The 18,409-nt window shown below is 34.1% G+C and overlaps 1 protein-coding gene across 1 annotated transcript in view; it reads right to left on the bottom strand.

Annotated features, from left to right (window-relative positions):
• The window catches only part of LOC133330261 (protein Skeletor, isoforms B/C), a 58,762-nt gene extending 45,832 nt beyond the window's left edge, over positions 1-12,930 (bottom strand). Inside the window, exon 1 of the mRNA XM_061538720.1 lies at positions 12,780-12,930. Coding sequence (XP_061394704.1) covers positions 12,780-12,930 — 151 coding nt within the window. The remainder of the gene's footprint in view (positions 1-12,779) is intronic.
• Positions 12,931-18,409: the final 5,479 nt, after the last annotated feature.

Here is an 18,409-nt window from a genome sequence, read left to right as displayed (position 1 = left end):
CCGATTTTCAGGAAACTTTACACACATCATTCTAGACCTAATTTATTACACTATGCCAAATTTCGTGTAAATCTAGAGAGATATAGGGACTTTGGTGGACCATTTACATTAAATCGGACGAAAATATATATGGGAGCTATATCTAAATCTGAACCGATTTTTTCCCAATTTCAATAGGGTTCATCCTTGGGCCAAATAAGTGACGTATGCCAAATTTCATCCAAATCGGATCATAAATGCGGCCCGTACTTTGTTCACAAAAATACATGGACGGACGGACAGACGGACATACGTAAATCGACTCAGAAAGTGATTCTATGCATATTCTCAAAAGGACCCATGTGTCTATCTCGTTTCCTTTTGCCTGTTACAAACATATTCACAAAGACATAATGTCCTGTACCACAGTGTGGTGAAGGGTATAACAAGTGAAAAAGCGTTAAGTTCGGCCGGGCCGAACTTTGGATATTCTCTACTATAGATATACTGACACATACTTGAAATGAAAATAAAGGGAACATACCAAAAAGTGAACCTATACCGATAATTCTACAAACCGATTTATGTAAACTACTATGTACTCCAAATACAAAATTTCAGGAAATTTTTAATCAAAACCCCAAATGGTAGAATATAATAATAATGCATGGTAGAATATATAATCCTCAAACTATTCCAAATTAGATTACATAGTATATGAATTATCGAATATTTGGGGGTTATAATTATATATACATAGCCCTCATATATGCCTAATTAATGACTGACAATTTCAATTTCGAATCCAATATGTTTGTTCTGTGTCTCAAAATTCGTTCCTTCAGGAGGTATACTTATATGGAGGAGATGCCTAAATGCTGACCGATATATTTCATTATCATCAGATTCGAGTTTTTTTATCACGATTTCTTTAGAAAGTGGAATGATTACAATCGATGGCTAAATCGTCTTAGAATTCCATAATTTGTAGGGTAAAACTGGCTATTTCGGGGACAACCCCAACACGCGGAACTAATCAACTAACTATTTTAATATAAGAATGGGAACTACCCCTAAAAAAGAGGGCAAATATTAATAATTTTTGTTAGGAAGATATGTTACCACATGCGACTGCAAAATACCAAATTACAGCGAATTCGGTTGAAAAAGACCCATAAGAACCCCAAAATAGCGAAAATTGGGTTTGCTGGGGTGTGCTGGGGGCTATCCGAAAAATGGACCTATATTTATAATTTTTAGAGGAGAAATTTGGTACCCAATAAGAAGCCATTGTACCAAATTTCAGCGAATTCGGTTGAAAAACGCCCTTAAGAACCCCAAAATATCAAAAATTGGGCGGTACACTTATATGGGGGCTACCAGAAAAAGTGGACCGATATTTATAATTTTTAGTGGAGACATTTGATACCCAAAAATAACCCTATGTATCAAATTTCTGCGAATTCGTTTGAAAAGCGCGCTCAAGAACCCCAAAATATCGAAAATTGAGGTTGCCATTATATGGGGCTACCAGAAAAAGTGGACCGATATTTATAATTTTTAGTGGATAAATTTGGTACCCAATAAGAACCCATTGTACCAAATTTCAGCGAATTTGATGGAAATGCGCGCCCAAGAACCCCAAAATATCGAAAATTGGGCAGTACCCTTATATGGGGCCTACCAGAAAAAGTGGACCGATATTTATAATTTTTAGTGAAAACTTTTGATACCCAAAAAGAATCCAATGTACCAAATTTCAGCGTATGCGGTTGAAAAACGCCCTTAAGAACCCCAAAATACCGTAAATTGAACGGTACCCTTATATGGGAGCTACCAGAAAAAGTGGACCGATATTTATAATTTTTAATGGAGAAATTTTATACCCAATAAGAACCCATTGTACCAAATTTCAGCGAATTTGGTTGAAAAGCGCGCCCAAGAACCCCAAAATATCGAAAATTGAGCGGTACCCTTATATGGGGCCTACCAGAAAAAGTGGACCTATATTTATAATTTTTAGTGGAGACATTTGGTACCCAAAAAGAATCCAATGTATCAAATTTCAGCGAATTTGGTTTAAAAACGTGCTTAAAACCCCCCAAAATATCGAAACTTGGGCGGTACCCTTATATGGGAGCTACCAGAAAAAGTGGACCTATATTTATAATTTTTAGTGGAGACATTTGGTACCCAAAAAGAATCCAATGTATCAAATTTCAGCGTATGCGGTTAAAAAACGCCCATAAGAACCCCAAAATATCGAAAATTGGGCGGTACCCTTATATGGGGGCTACCAGAAAAAGTGGGCCTATACTTATAATTTTTTGTGGAGACATTTAGTACCCAATAAGAACCCAATGTACCAAATTTCAGCGTATGCGGTTAAAAAACGCCCATAAAAACCCCAAAATATCGAAAATTGGGCGGTAACCTTATATGGGGGCTACCAGAAAAAGTGGACCTATATTTATAATTTTTAGTGGAAACATTTGGTACCCAAAAATAATCCAATGTACCAAATTTCAGCGAATTTGGTTTAAAAACGTGCTTAAAACCCCCCAAAATATCGAAAATTGGGCGGTACCCTTTTATGGAGGCTACCAGAAAAAGTGGTCCGATATTTATTATTTTTAGTGGAGACATTTCGTACCCACCAAAAAACCCAATGTACCAAATTTCAGCGAATTCGATGGAAATGCGCGCTCAAGAACTCCAAAATACCGTAAATTGGGGGTACCGTTATATGGGGGCTATCAGAAAAAGTGGACCGATATTTATAATTTTTTAGTTGAGACATTTGGTACCCATAAAGAACCCATTGTACAAAATTTCAGCGAATTCGATTGAAAAGCGCGCTCAAGAACCCCAAAATATTGAAAATTGGGCGGTACCGTTATATGAGGGCTACCAGAAAAAGTAGACCGATATTTATAATTTTTAGTGGAGACATTTGATACCCAAAAATAACCCTATGTACCAAATTTCAGCGAATTCGGTTGAAAAGCACGTTCAAGAACCCCAAAATATCGAAAATTGGGCGGTACCCTTATATGGGGGCTATGCCTAAACGTGAACCGATATAGCCCATCTTCGAACTTAATCTGCCTGCAGACAAAAGACGACTCTATGCCAAATTTTGGTGATCTATCTCAATTCCTTCAGAAGATCGCGTGATTACAAAAGACGGACATGGCTAGATCGTCTTAGAATTTTACCCTGATCAAGAATATATATATATATATACTTTATAGGGTCGGAAATGAATAATTCGATGAGTTACATACGGAATAACAAAATTAATATACCCTGCATACTATGGTGGAGGGTATAATAAAACTCTTGTGGAACAAAGTGAATGGAAAGATCGTAAGGATGATATTTTTGGGCTTATTACGATTGCTACTTTTTATTACGACTTGAATTTCCAAAGGTTTCTTAGTCACTTTTACAAGGTATGGAAACAACATGTTTGAAACTTTGGTATCATCAACATAAATCATTAGGTCTTTTTAAAATCTCAAACCAAAATAGAGCCAATCATCAACCAAGTTCATCCTCTTAATTTGATCTTCGTTAAACTCTTCGGTCATTACTTCGATGTTTACTGGTAAATCTAAATTTTTGGAAAATTTTCCTAACATTAAATTTAAGTTATTTTGTTTTCGTTCTAATTTGAATGGAATATTTTGAATTATACAAATTCCAATAACCTTTCACCCAACTACTTTGTTGTGGCCACCGGTTTTTTTTTTTCAAAACTAAAGAAGCTCAGGTCATTAATCTCATAAACACCTCATTAATACAAATTAAAACAGAATAACTGCGCAATAAATCAAAATCGTTTGCTTACAAAAATGACTTGAAAACCTGTTACTGTTACCGAATTTTTATTTTAAATGATATTAAATTTATGCGAGCATTAATAAACAGCAGATTGTTTAAGGTTCTGCTACAAAAAAAATACAAAGTCATTTGAGTTAATCGGAATCATTGATCTTTTTAAATTGTTATTATATAATTATAAGAAGCGAGAATAGAATAGAATAAAGAAATGGTAAACAAACAAAAAATAAATATAACAAAATAAAAAAGTTTGGATACCCTCCACCATAGGTATACCGACAATTCCACCTATCGATTGTTGTAAATTATTCCTAAAATCTCAAATGCCCAAAACATTGCCATAAGTTATATGAGGCTATACCTAAAGCGGGGCCAATATTGATTACATCGTGTATGAATTAGCGAATATTTAGGGTTAACATTATGTGAGGGGCTATGTCTAATCGAGAGCCGATAAAGCTGCATTTCGTACCTAATATTTTACATGTGTATTCCAATACCTTCCTTCACGCTAAATATTAGAACTACCGAAAATCTGGTATCATTATATGAGGTCTAGGCCTAAGTGCGTGTCAATACATTTCATTCACGAACCTAACGTTCTATTTTTTTTTAATCTCGATATTCTCCAAAGGTAACATGATTACAACAGATGGCTAAACCGACCAAATAGTCTTAGAATTCCATACTTTGCAGGGCATAAACTGACAATTTCGAGTACAGAATATCTCTCATACTATAGTGCGGTGGGGCTATATGGTGACAAACCCAAAATACAAATCAACTATTTTAATATTTTATGGGGACTACCCCCAAAATGGGGCCGAATAATACGACAACAAAATACCAAATTACGGCGAATTCGGTTGAAAAGCGCCCATAGTTTTTTTAGGTCAGAAGGCATCCTAAATGTATCTACAGGTATATTGGACATATACGATGTTCTGTAGTTGCCACATCGAAAAAAACATGTGTGATATTTATCTAAATAAACATGTCATTCGATTGTAACAATGGGACAAAAGTATGTAAATCGACTTCAAACAAATATCAATAGGTCATCAATAGGTCTGCACTTCTAGAAAACGCAACTAAGTAATTCTATGCCCAATTTTGTACGTTGTGCAAAATTGGATGTCAATCTGACTAACATGAGGAGTCTGATGTCCAATTTACTTAAAATCGGGCGAACATATATCTGGAAGTTATATCGTAATATGAACCGATTTCAACGAAACTTGTCACAGGTTAGGTAATACTAATTTCAGCCATATATTGGATCCTTGGTGCGTCAATTACTTAAAATCAATATATTATATAAGGGAGCTATATCTAAATCTCAACCGATTTTCACGAAACTTGGCACACATCAGTCTGGACTAAATTCAGAACGCTATTCCAAATTTCGTGCAAATCGAAGCATATATAGGAACTTTTGGTGCACCATTTACATGAAATCGGACGAAACTATATATGGGAGCTACATCTAAATCTGAACCGTTTTTCTCGAAACTTAGCAGACATCACTCTGGGCTCAATTCAGTGCGTGATGCCAAATTTCGTGCAAATCGAAAGATATATAGGGATTTCGGTGCACCATTTACATGAAATCGGACGAAACTATATATGGCAGCTATATCTAAATCTGGACCGATTTTCACGAAACTTGGCACACATCAGTCTGGACTAAATTCAGTACGCTATGCCAAATTTCGTGCAAATCGAAGGATATATAGGGACTTTGGTGCACCATTTACATTAAATCGGACGAAAATATATATGGGAGCTATATCTAAATCTGAACCGATTTTTCCCAATTCGAATAATAAATGCGGCCTGTACATTGTTTACAATTTAACATGGACAGACGGACGGACAGACGCACATGCGTAAATCGACTTAGAAAGTGATTCTATGCATATTTTCAAAAGGAACCATTAGTCTATCTCGATTCTTTTTGCCTGTTACAAACGTATGCACAAAGACATAATACCCTGTACCACAGTGTGTTGAAGGGTATAAAAACCTTTTATAATATATAGAAGTCATACTGTATATAGTATCTGGGCTTCCTATAAATGAAATATTTTCTCTATAGGTCTTCTCTGACCGGATTACCTTATTTTTAAAGGTCCTCAATAAATAAAATATATAAAATATAAAAAAAAATAAAAAGGAAATTCCTCTATAGGTCTTTTATAACCAGAACATCTTCGGTTGGTCTTCTACAGTCAAAAGACCGCCTGTATTCTTTCATAGCCACAAAGCCTTCTATAAATAAAAGATTAACCAAACATCGTATAAAAACCTTTCCTAGATCTTACATTTATTAAAGACGTATGGAAGTTTTTTTTCTATAAAATTCCGTAAAACATATATTTTTTTGATTTTTTTTTTTTTTTTTTGCCTCGAGAAGATCCATATAAGATATATTGTAGTTATAAAAGGTTTGAAATTTAATCTGACAAGGAAGACCTACAATAGATCTTCTGGGTTTATAGGGCAATCGATATAGACTGAAGGCCATACAAAGATCTGATGACGAACTTCTATATCCCTTTAAAAAAAATAAAACCTTTTCTCCCTCTTTTTCTACTCTTTTTCTCCCCCTTTTTTACAAAAACAAATGTATTCCTCCCAAGAAAAAAACACCACAACCACCATTCATCGTTCGGCCTCCAACAGTTTATTTGACTACTATTTCCGTTGCTAACAACCGCTGACTTTCAATTCACTCGATTGTGACTAGTTTTGCATTCCATTGTTTCTATATTTCAGACGCCCTTACCAACCTCTGTGTTGGTGGTATAAAATTCGCATATACGTTTTCCAAATTATTTCGATATAAATACCACACATCAAACAAATGTTGATACGAACAACAAGCTCAACCGAATACGTAACATTGTATATGATATTTTTAATGGCGCAGAATATGAACATATAAATTAATAAGAGGAAACGTGAAAAGACATTATAATTAAAAAGATCTTCTATTTTGATCTTATGTTTATAAGATCAAAACAGAAAAATTAAAACGACTAAGAATTTCTCTGCCGTTAAAGAAACCCACCACCAAACACACATACACTCCAAAGTTGGTTCTTTTTTCACACTCTCTGACAAGAAACCAGTATTTATGAATTGTGTTCATAAAATGCAGAAATCCCGACAAATTTAGTCCAAATAATGCGAAATTTTGCATATATAACAAAAAAAAAAAACAGTTCATCTAATATAGATTTATTCCTCAGAATCAACATTCAAGTGTATGTAATGGAAATTTTCCAAACTTTTTAAGATTATTAACTTCCATCTGCTACTTTCAAAATAATTCGAAATTCAATTTATTATTATTACTGTTATTTGTTTTTGAAAGTTAACACCTTGAAACATTCACCAACAGTTTTTTACGAGAATCATAGCAGCAGCAACAAAAAATTGAACAAAGCCTTCATTGTTTTCCAGGTGATCTCCAAGCGTAAATGTGGTTTTGAAAATTGACAAAAAAATTGTCAATTCATGGTAATTGAATTTGACAAAAAAATAAACAACAATAAATAATCCATTACTGTACGTCGTGAACACCTTTCAAATGATGAAGGAGTTGAAATTTTTTTTAAAGCTGATTACCTAGAAATTTTGAGAGTTTTTTTTTTTAAATCGGAATGATAAATAAGTGACACATTTTGTAGGCAGGTCAAATTATTAAAGTAGACAGATCAAAATTATAATCGGGGAAAATCTTAAGATTTAGAATATTATGTAATTTTTTTGACAAATTCAAGCTCAATCGGAGCTGTAGATGTAAAAATCGATCGTCATATCTCATAAAGGTCGGTCAAGACCCCTACTTTTGTATGAAAAATTACAAATTTTATATTTTATGGCGCATTTATTTACTCCATGGACCATACAAGTTGACAGTCAACATTGCCCTACAAGTTGACAGTATATCCAAGAGGATATACTGTGGAATTTTCAAAATCTTTCTCAGCTATAGGAATAGATTTTAAAGAATATTATTTTGAGATTTTAAAAATTTAAAAAATACGCAACTATTATTGCTTAGAGTGGCACCTAGAGTTTAAAACGTCGAGAAATATTGGCCCTAGACCCACCTTTTAGTATACCAATCGTCATATCTCGACAAGCTGATTCGATCTAGACATGTATGTCCATCAGTTGTATGTAAATGCGATACAGGCCATGGTTATAGATCAATGGCAGGGTATCATATGGCCTGACCCATCCTATCGTTCTATTCCGCTCACTGGTTAAAAATAAGTTTTTTCCAGCTTCAACATAATTTTTGGGAGTTGAGTTTTAAGACTATTTTCAAGCTCCACAACTGCTTTTGACGAAGAAATTTGTGGATTTAAAAAAATCTCATAGCTATAAGATTCGATTTTATTTTCAAAATTCCAATCCTTCCTTACGTTTATATATCACAACACCCTTTTCCTTAATATTTACAAAAAAAAAGAAACTAATTGTTGTTGCTTAAACTTCGTTAAACAACTAATCGTTAATTATCATCTACGATGACATCAATTGTAAAATGTTATTTTTTTTTTAATTTTTGATATGCACGAATGTTGATATTTTGTTTTTTTTTTTTAATTAATTATTGTGTGCGTTCTAGTGTGAAATGTATTAAGAAATGTTGTTTTTTGATTTCACGACAATTAAATGATAATCAAATACCTTATTAATTCATTCGTATCCACCACCAAAAAAAAAAAAAAATAAATTTGTGGTTAAGAATTTGACAATAAAATTACCCGCCTAATTAAAGGTATTCTTGCCTAATGTCAGTTTGTATAATTAATTCATCGTTCAAATATATGTAAATTGATATGTGTGTTTCTTTGTTTAGTTTTAAAAGTAGAAAAATTTGAATTTGAAACAAACACACCCGACTACCATAATTAACTCGAATAGTGCTGTAAATTTTTTTTCGAATTTTTGGAACGAAACTTTCAGCGTCTCTAGATTGTGGGTCACTGAATCCAAAAATTTGATTTGTATCCTTTTTTCTCATCAGGATTATCGACAGGATAATTTTTTGGGCTGTCATACTAGCACTGCTCGGGTAAAAGTGTTTTAGATGTTTTATTGACCGTCTTATGAGTGTGACCATATGGTTACGCTAGCACAGCTCGGGTTAAATTCGTGTGATTTTTAAATAGACCCAACCATCAACGGTCATCGGTATAAACTTGACAGCTGTCGGATCTTTAGACTATGATTCCACCATGAGGAATCAAAGAAACATCTTAATTTTGATGGTACTATTTCATTGGACATATTTTAAATCGGCCAATATTAAATGGGCCCTGAAACGAGGTCTCTTCTTATCTGAAATATCTGCTTTCAATTGTTTAGATATAATAGTGTTTCTAAATATAGGGTTTTGACATTTTTTGTACAGACATTAATATTATTTCTAGGATGTCACTGTAAATTGGTATATCGGCGAGATGACATTCATGTTTTTATATAGCTCCCATATAACTGAATTGAAAGTAATAAACGGAATTTCAAAAAAAAAATGTATGTATATTAAGTTGGGGAAAATGAAATCCATTAGGCCGGTCATCGAAAATGTCGATAAAATCAGAGAAATTATCGAAGTTGACCGACATGTTAGCAATCGTAACATCGCCCAGAAGCCTTGTCCAAACGGAATGAGATAGGCCCATTTCTTAAACGGATGGTGGCTGGAGATGAGTAATGGATCACATACGATAACCCTGTGCGAAAACGATCGTGGTCAAAGAGCGGTTAAGAACCTCAACCGGTGGCCAAACCAGGACTAACGGCCAGGAAGGTTCTGCTACGCATATATAATCAAACGCTAAATTCTGATCTCTACTGTCAACAATTGGACCGTTTGAAGATAGCAATTGACCAGAAACGGTGTCGTGTTCCACTAGGACAACGCTAGGACACACACATCTACAGTGACTCGCCAGAAACTTCGGAAGCTTGGTTGGGAAGTTTTAATGCATTCGCCATACAGTCCGGACGTGGCACCAAGCGATTATCATATTTTTCTTGCATTTCAAAATTTCGTTAATGATAAAAAATTGGTATCTGGGGAGGATTGAGAACATCGACTACTAGAGTGTTTTGCAAGTAGAGAGCAGGACATTATTAAGTGTCCAAATCGGACATTCCGAAGCATGTTAAAAACAAGTCTGATCTCCATTAATCAATATTCATGTTTTCCCTCTTTCTCTGTATAAAATTTCATGATGTTCGGGTGACAATTGTGGGCTCTAGAGCTAACAGAAAAAAAATAAAAATATAATAATAGGGGGCTTCCTTGGCCCGAAGCCCTACATGCAAAATTTCGATTGGTCCATAACTGTGGTCTGTATAGTGTTTACAAATTATAATAGGAAAACGGACACATATTTAGGGCCACACAAAGCTATAATACCCTTATAACATAGTTGTGTAGGGTATACAATTACCCGCCTGTGGATCGTGCCAAAGGGACTGATAATTGTTTAAAAAATTGCCGTATCTTAATTGATCCTTGGAAGACATATTCTTAAAAACTCCAGACCTTCAGGGCGGTGGCTCAGTTGATTCTTGGAAAAAAGTCTTTAAATGCAGATCCTTAAAAATTTATAAAAAATTATGAATAAAATTAAATATTCCAGATGTAAGGATCTTATAATCCTTATGTAAGTATTTGGAAAAAATATTCCTTACAAATCTAGTAAATGATTTAATTATCTTATTGGTAAAAATGTACCTCAAAAAAAAGGACTGATAATCAATTTTAAAAATCAATGGTTGTGGATCTGCTATTCCTTGGAATCTTTTTGGAAAATATTCATAAAAATACAGATTAAAAAAAATAATTCCAATTTAGCGGATTCGATTTTTTTCAGAAATCCACTTCTGTGTCTTGGTTGGTTCTTAGTGGAAATATTCTTAAAAATCCAGATCTTTAGGAAATGTGGAACTGTTGATTCATAGAAAAAATGTTTTAAAAAAATTATTTATTAAAAAAAAACGTCCACCAATGTAGCTCTGTTTATCCTTAATCTAAACCTAGGGGTTTTACTAATAACAAAACCATCCTTGGAAAACAGATTCTTTAAAAATCCAGATCTAAAAGACTAAGAATCCTTTAAAAAAATGGCAGTACTTCTGTTATCCCTTTAAAATGGACTTAAACAGTATAAGAAGTCCACTCCTGAGGACATGTTAATCCTTAAAAAATGTCCTCTATAAGAAACCACTCAAAAAAAGTCTGACAACCTTCTTAAAAAATCGAGAGGTTTCATTTTTCGCTGTAGTGGAGGTAGAAAGGAAGTGGAGGTAGGGTGAAGATAATATTGAGTTTATAAATTTTGACCTTTTGTGGGGAAAGTACCAGAAGGAGTGGAGCAATGGGTCCCTCTTCATCTAGTCTTGGGAAAGTTGTTCTCATGATATTATAAAATTAATTGTTAGCACAATTTTGAACATTTTGTGGGAGAGGTACCAGAAGCAGTGGATCGATATTCCCCAACTTCAAGCTTGAACTAAGTTTAGAAGAAATATTACGATGTGCAAAATTTGGATGAAATCGATTATTCCCATTGAGAGTTATCGTGCTGGACGGACATTTATAAATCGACTCGAAATTGTCCAAAATGGATTTGGTCCAAAGAAATGTGGGTTCAAAACCAATATTTTGGTGCCGTATCAAGGTATATATAAGCTGAGACTATAAAAATGGTATGACAATTATTTAAAAAAAAAATCAACGAATCCTCGAAAAAAAAATATTCTTAAAAAAATGCTGAATCAACAGCTGCGAGTCTTTTGATCCCTGAGATAATTATTCCTTAAAAATCCATGCTAATGGATCTGATAATCCTTCTGAGAAACCTAAGAGACTGATAATATTAAAAAAAATATCTGATAAATCTATGTTGATTCTACAAAAATCCATAGCTAATGTCTTCCACAGCTTTGATTCGTTGGCCTCTAGAAAATATATTCTTTAAAAATCCAGTTCAAAGGGATTGAGGGATTAAAAATCCAGACCTAATGTACTGAGGGTTCTGTTAGCCCCAGGAAAAAAAATTCCTTCAAAAATCCCGACCTAAGGAATTGGTTATCAGTATAACATAACCACTCCTGAGGATCTGTGTATCTTTAAGAAAAATATTCTTGAACAATTTTTACGCCCCACTAAGTGTGTAGATCCTTGGAAAAATATTATTTATTAGAAAAATTCAATTTTTATTTACCTAAGGAAATCCTTTTAAAAACTCCACCTATGTGGATCTGTTGGTTATTAAAAATCCAGAATAAAGGTATTTAAAAAAAATCCGCCAATGTGCCTCTGTTGGTCATTACACATTCAGAATTAATGTTTTTTTTTAAATCTACGCCTGTTACTATGTAGATTTTTTGAAAAAAATTTAATCCTCAAAAAATAATGCCAGTGTTTTTTTTTTGATCCATGAAAAAATATTCTTTAAAAATCCAGAACGAAGGAATTAACGAAATCCATGCCTGTAAGTTCTTGATCCTTGGAAAAAATATTGTTTAAGAATTCGGACCTAAGGTTTTAAAAGCCCCCTCATAGGGCTCGGTTGACTTTTCGAAAAAAATATTATTCAAAAATCCAGATCTTAAAGACTGGTATTCATTTTAAAAAATCCAAACCTGAGGCTCAGTGGACTCAAATAGGGAAAATATATAGATGGAATTTCGACTAATCGCCTTTTGTATTCAGAAATTTTAAATTTAAAGTCGTTTTCTCATCCGCAAAATTGTAACAGCTTATTTCATATATAAATCTCTTAAATGTTTACTGGGTGTTAACACTGAGAAATGTTTTCTCTTTGATCACTTTGATATAACTGACAGATCAAAGAGAGAGGGAGAGCGAGAAGACCAACATAAACATTGTTTTGTAAATAATGAATTAAACTTACCGTTATTAACGCAACAGCTGAGCGCCACGACAATTAGTAATCCACAACATGATGTTACAGCTGAGGATAACCCAGCAAACAATGCCATTGGCATTGTTGTGCCGGATTTTCTACGTTTTGTCGAGGTAATGACCTGACGAGATGTTTTCATAAATTTTCGATGTGTTGCAGTTCCCGCTGTTGTTGTTGTTGGTAATCCATTGTTGTAATCCATTTTAATGAATGGTGGCGAATTATAAAAAAAAAAACACACAACCGAAAATTAAAAAAAATGGGGCGGGGTATTTTTGTTTGCGTTTTTTCTTTAAATCATAAACATGGGCAGAAGCTTGGCTTTGCTTATATAGGTGGGTTAGACGGTCTTTTGTAATAATTTTTTTTTTAAATTGGAAATTATTTAAAAATTATTTTTTTTTTTTAATTCTTTTATTTTTTCAATTTGGAATTTTGTAGAAAACCATTATTTTTTTTCTGGCTTCCTCTTCTTTTTCTTCGTTTTCTTTCTGTTTTTCTATTTGCTGCTGCTGATTATGAGGCAGACAATTGTGGTGGTAGTTAGTTTTTTTTTTTTTGGGAGTAAGCTTTTATTTTAGTTTTTCATATATATCCTGAGAATGTCCTGCCATCACCACGTTTCCCCCAACTGCTGCTGCTACTGTTGCTAATATTTCAGAGCTCCACTTGGGCTCTCTCTCTTGCTTTGAGGGCCTTAGTTTTTGAAATGGTTGGAGGTAGGGTAGGGTGTCGACTTTGAATTGGAGGTCCTTTTTTCGCAGCCAGCCAGAAAGACAAAAATCCAAAATGGCGTTTTGTGTGTAATTGTGTAATCCTCCTTCTTTTTGCACACACACGCACACACTGACAAATTTATGTATAATTTTTTCTTATTTGTTGTATTTTTTCACAAAAGGATTTTTTAATATTTTTTTGCAATTTTTATTTTATTTTTAATATTTTTATTTTTTTTTAATTCACTTTATTTTTTATTATTTTTAAAAATTTTTTTAGAACGAAAAAGTTAACCAAAAAATATTTTTTTCCAAAATTCGTTTAAAGGGTTTTCCATTTATTTATGTTTTTTTTAAATTTCGTTATTTATTTTTTTATTTTCTCGAAATCGTTTTTTTTTCAATTCAATACCCCATAAATAATATTTCAAATTAAATTCCACAAAAAAATGTATTTAAAAAAATAAAAATTAAAAAGCGTTTTTTTTTTTCTTTTGGGGAATTATATTTTTGCTTATGAACACCGCGCACCGCGTTTTCTTTCTTTATTTCAAAACACTCGTCAGGTTGGTTGGTCGGTTTGTATCGGACTGAAGAGGCCAAAATTTTTGGGAGACACACTCAGCGCCGCGTTGAATGCTTGTAATTCCAGCACACAGCAGCACACACCAGCAGAGATTTCTAAATCACAGCCAACATCTCATGACTGGCAGCCATACAAACCACATTCCACCACATAAATGCATGAACACACTCATACGCACGCACGCACAGGCATACACAGCAACGGACGAACACAAAGCAGTTAAGCAAGGTTTGGTTGGCTGTGGTTGGTTTGATGTGGTGAAAAGCTCGACTGCAAAGAGATTGCAAAAACAATAACAGAGAGAGTTAAACATGAATGAGCATAACTGTAACAAAAATAACTGTTATGAGTAACGGAAGAGTAAGAGAGAGACTTAGAGAGTTGATATTTATTTTTTTACCACAGAGAAAACAATAACAAAACTAAGCGTATAACACACACACTCACACACATCCGCTCACATGTTTTGTGTACAGAGGCGGAAATGCACCACAGATGACATTTTTTTTTGTGAGTATTGGGAGATATTGTGTGAAAGAAAAAAAACGAAACATTTGGGAGTAGTCATTGATTGCATTTCACAAAAGGATGCTTGCTTTGTGTCTAGGTATGTGTGTGTTTGTGTAAAAATTCCTACTAATAAAAAAAAAATCTTCAAAAAAATGACACAAAAAACCGCATAACATTGTAAACATGATACTGTTATATAGCTTCAAAAAAATTGCACACATAAATCGAGAGAGAGAGAAATTAAATGTCTGAAGAGGTTTTAATTTTAGGTAAGAAGTTCTTCTTAATGGAGGAACAGGAGATGTTTTAATAGAAGACTGATCAGCCTGTTTATATGTGGCCTAAGACCACGAAAACTTCTTACATAAAAACGAAGGTTCTTCTTTAAGGAGACAAAAGGTCCCTTCAGCAAATGTTCTTGAGGCAAATGTTCATAAGGAAAAATTTGAAGGTATTTTTAAAGAGGACCATTGGGCAGTGTTGCTTAGACTCTTTGCGTTTTCGTAAAAACAAACAAACACGTATTCCCTCTCAATTTAGAACTGCCGTTTGTTTAGCATAGGCGGGAGATTAACATACAAATACCAAGGCAAGTAATATGAGCATCACTGTCATTGGACCCAATTGCGCTGAGCAACAAAATTCATTATTGGGAAATTAAAAAAAATTGAAATCTACATTATTTCCCATTTCCAAGACATTTGCAAATATTCGGGTTAGGATTTCTAAAAATCTTCGCATTTTAGGAGTATAGTGTCTTTGGCAGTATTAAACGGCTTTATGAGGATTTATTTGGCATATATGCAAAGGAATTGAAAATTGAAACCCTCTGAGTTAACGAAATCTGTTTAAATTTAAACGTACTATTACTGATATTAATTTTTTTAGGAATATTTTTGTGTAATACCTTAAACCTCAGTCGACTCTCTGAAGTGGCCTTTTCGGTCCGCTCTTTCAGAAATGCAGGTCGGGATATTCTACAAGAATGTTCGCCATAAAGTTCTACTATAAATCTCAGAATAGATCGAAACACCAAACCCATGTTTTGGAGTTAAAAACTATCTTATTCCAAGTTTTTGACAATTTTTCCCACTAGATGTCGTTTTAGAAGTATGGTACAGAGGACAAAAATATTCTCCATCAAATTCTAATGTAAGTTACTGAACAAGAGAAGTCGGGGCGGTATAGAAGTTTTCTTATAGACGACCAAAAAAGTCTTCCTATAGATCAAGATAGAAGACAAGAAAGGTCTTCTTATAGAAGACAAGAAAGGTAAAGGTATAGAAGAACTTACAAATCTTCTTATGGAAGACCACAAAGTTCTTTCTATAGAAGACCTGAAATATCTTCTTATAGAAGACCAGAGAGGCCCTCTTATAGAAGACTAGAAAGATCTGCTTATAGAAGACCAGAAAGGTCTTCTTATAGAAGACCAGAAAGGTTTTCTTATAGAAGACCAGAAAGGTTTTCTTATAGAAGACCAGAAAGGTCTTCTCATAGAAGACCTGACATATCTTCTTATGGAAGACCATAAAGTTCTTTCTATAGAAGATCTGAAATATCTTCTTATAGAAGACTAGAAAGATCTGCTAATAGAAGACCAGAAAGGCCTTCTTATAGAAGACAAGATAGGTCATCTTATAGATAGGTCTTCTTATAGAAGCCCAGAAAGACTTCTTATAGAAGACCAAGATGGCCCTCTTATAGAAAATTAGAAAGATCTTCTTATAGAAGACCAGAAGGGTCTTCTTATAAAATACCAGAAAGATCTTCTTACAGAAGACCAGAAGGAGGACTTATTATAGAAGACCAGGAAGGTCTTCCTATAGAAGACCAGAAAGGTCTTCTTATAGAATGCCACAAATGTTTTCTTATAGAAGACCAGAGAGGTTTTCTTATACAAGACCATAGAGATCTTCTTATAGAAGACAATAAAGATCTTATAGAACTCCAGAATGTCTTCCTAGGGTATTCTTACGGTAGACCAGAAACATCTTCCTATAGAAGACCAAATAGATCTTCTTATAGAAGACCAAATAGATCTTCTTATAGAAGACCAGAAGGAGGTCTTCTTATGATAAAGAAAGGTCTTCTTATATAAGGCCAGAAAGGTCTTCTTCTGGATTTCTTATAGAAGTCCAAAAAGGTCTTCCTATAGAAGACCAGACCGGTCTTCCTATAAAAGACCAGACCGGCCTTTCTATGGAAGACCGGAAAGGCATTCTTATAGAAGACCAGAAAGGTGTCCTTTTAGAAGACCAGGAAGGGCTTCCTATGGAAGACCGGAAAGGCATTCTGATAGAAGACAAGAAAGGTCTTCTTATAGAAGACAAGAAAGATCTGCTAATAGAAGACCAGATATGTCTTCTTATAGACGCCCAGGAAGGTCTTCCTATAGAAGACCAGAAAGGTCTTCTTATAGAATGCCACAAATGTTTTCTTATAGAATGCCACAAATGTTTTCTTATAGAAGACCAGAGAGATTTTCTTATAGAAGACCATAAAGATCTTATAGAACTCCAGAAATGTCTTCCTAGGGTATTCTTACGGAAGACCAGAAACCAGAAGGAGGTCTTCTTATGATAAAGAAAGATCTTCTTATAGAAGACCAGAAATGTCTTCTTATAGAGGAGCAGAATGTATTCTTATAGAAGACCAGAAGGATTGGTCTTCTTATATAAAACTTGATAGGTCTTCTTATAAAAAAACAGGACGTTTTCTTATAAAAATCGGAAAATATTCTTTTAAAAGAACAGCAGGAACATATGGTCTTTTTATTATTGAAGAGAAGACGTTACCATCCTGATCTTAGTTATGCTAAGATTACTTGTGACTGTCAAGGCAGCTGATACTTCTCTGCTTCTATATATGGTGGTTTATCTTCGATTGTAGCATTCATACGATATTGTTTTCAGGTCTGGGCGATTGCATTTGTATGAATCCTACCTGTCAAACCTGTCCGATAGGCCTGCTGATCTAGAGCTTTACGCATGTACCCTTCGGACCTTTTTGTCTAGATCATGAAGATCTTGTCGACGATAACACCCAAGGCTGGTACTGCATCGGCAATATTTGGTTGTACCAAGAGACGGATATGACCTCCTCATAGAAGAGCTCTGAATACCATATTTGTCATTATTTAGCTCCGAAGGTCTTCCATATACAATATTTTTCATAGCTGAGCTCCGAAGATATTCTTCCTCAGTAAAATAGCTGAGTGTCTTCTCTATAGAAGAGCTAAGTATGTCTTCATCCTCAAAGGAAGTGTGATTTTTTCATATAAAAAAGCTTCGAAGGATTTCTTCCTCATTGAAGGGTTTTTTCCTCTAAAAGCTCTGAAGGTTATCTTACTCATAGAATAACTGTGTATGTAGTTTTTTTTCCACAGAAGAGCTTTTAAGGACTTATTCCTTATAGAAGATCTCCACAGGTCTCCTGCCTAATATAATAAATCATCTAGAGGTCTTTTACCACATAGAAGAGCTGTGAAGATCTTCTTTTGCATAGAAGAGGTGCGGTTCCCTCTTCTTCATATAGCTCAAAATTATTCTTTCGCAAATAAAAGCTGCAGTTGGTCTTTGTATTATTCTAGAACTACTTGCTTGTCCCTTTGTCGTTGATGAGGCCTAGCATTTATTTATCTCAATTGAGAGCTCTAATGGTCTACTTCCTTATGGAAATCCCTCTGAGATCCCCTAAGATCATGCGAAAACCATTGTGTCAATCATACGACACATTGGCCAGCTTCAAACTCACCACATTCGTTTATCAAACACTCCATGTTCTCTCATACATAGTAGGCCATT

Source organism: Musca vetustissima, unplaced genomic scaffold (genome assembly GCF_032173495.1).
Source record: "Musca vetustissima isolate MV318-11 ecotype Yass unplaced genomic scaffold, APGP_CSIRO_Mvet_v1 utg6823, whole genome shotgun sequence".
Taxonomy (NCBI): domain Eukaryota; kingdom Metazoa; phylum Arthropoda; class Insecta; order Diptera; family Muscidae; genus Musca; species Musca vetustissima.
This window is presented reverse-complemented; position numbering and strand designations above follow the sequence as displayed.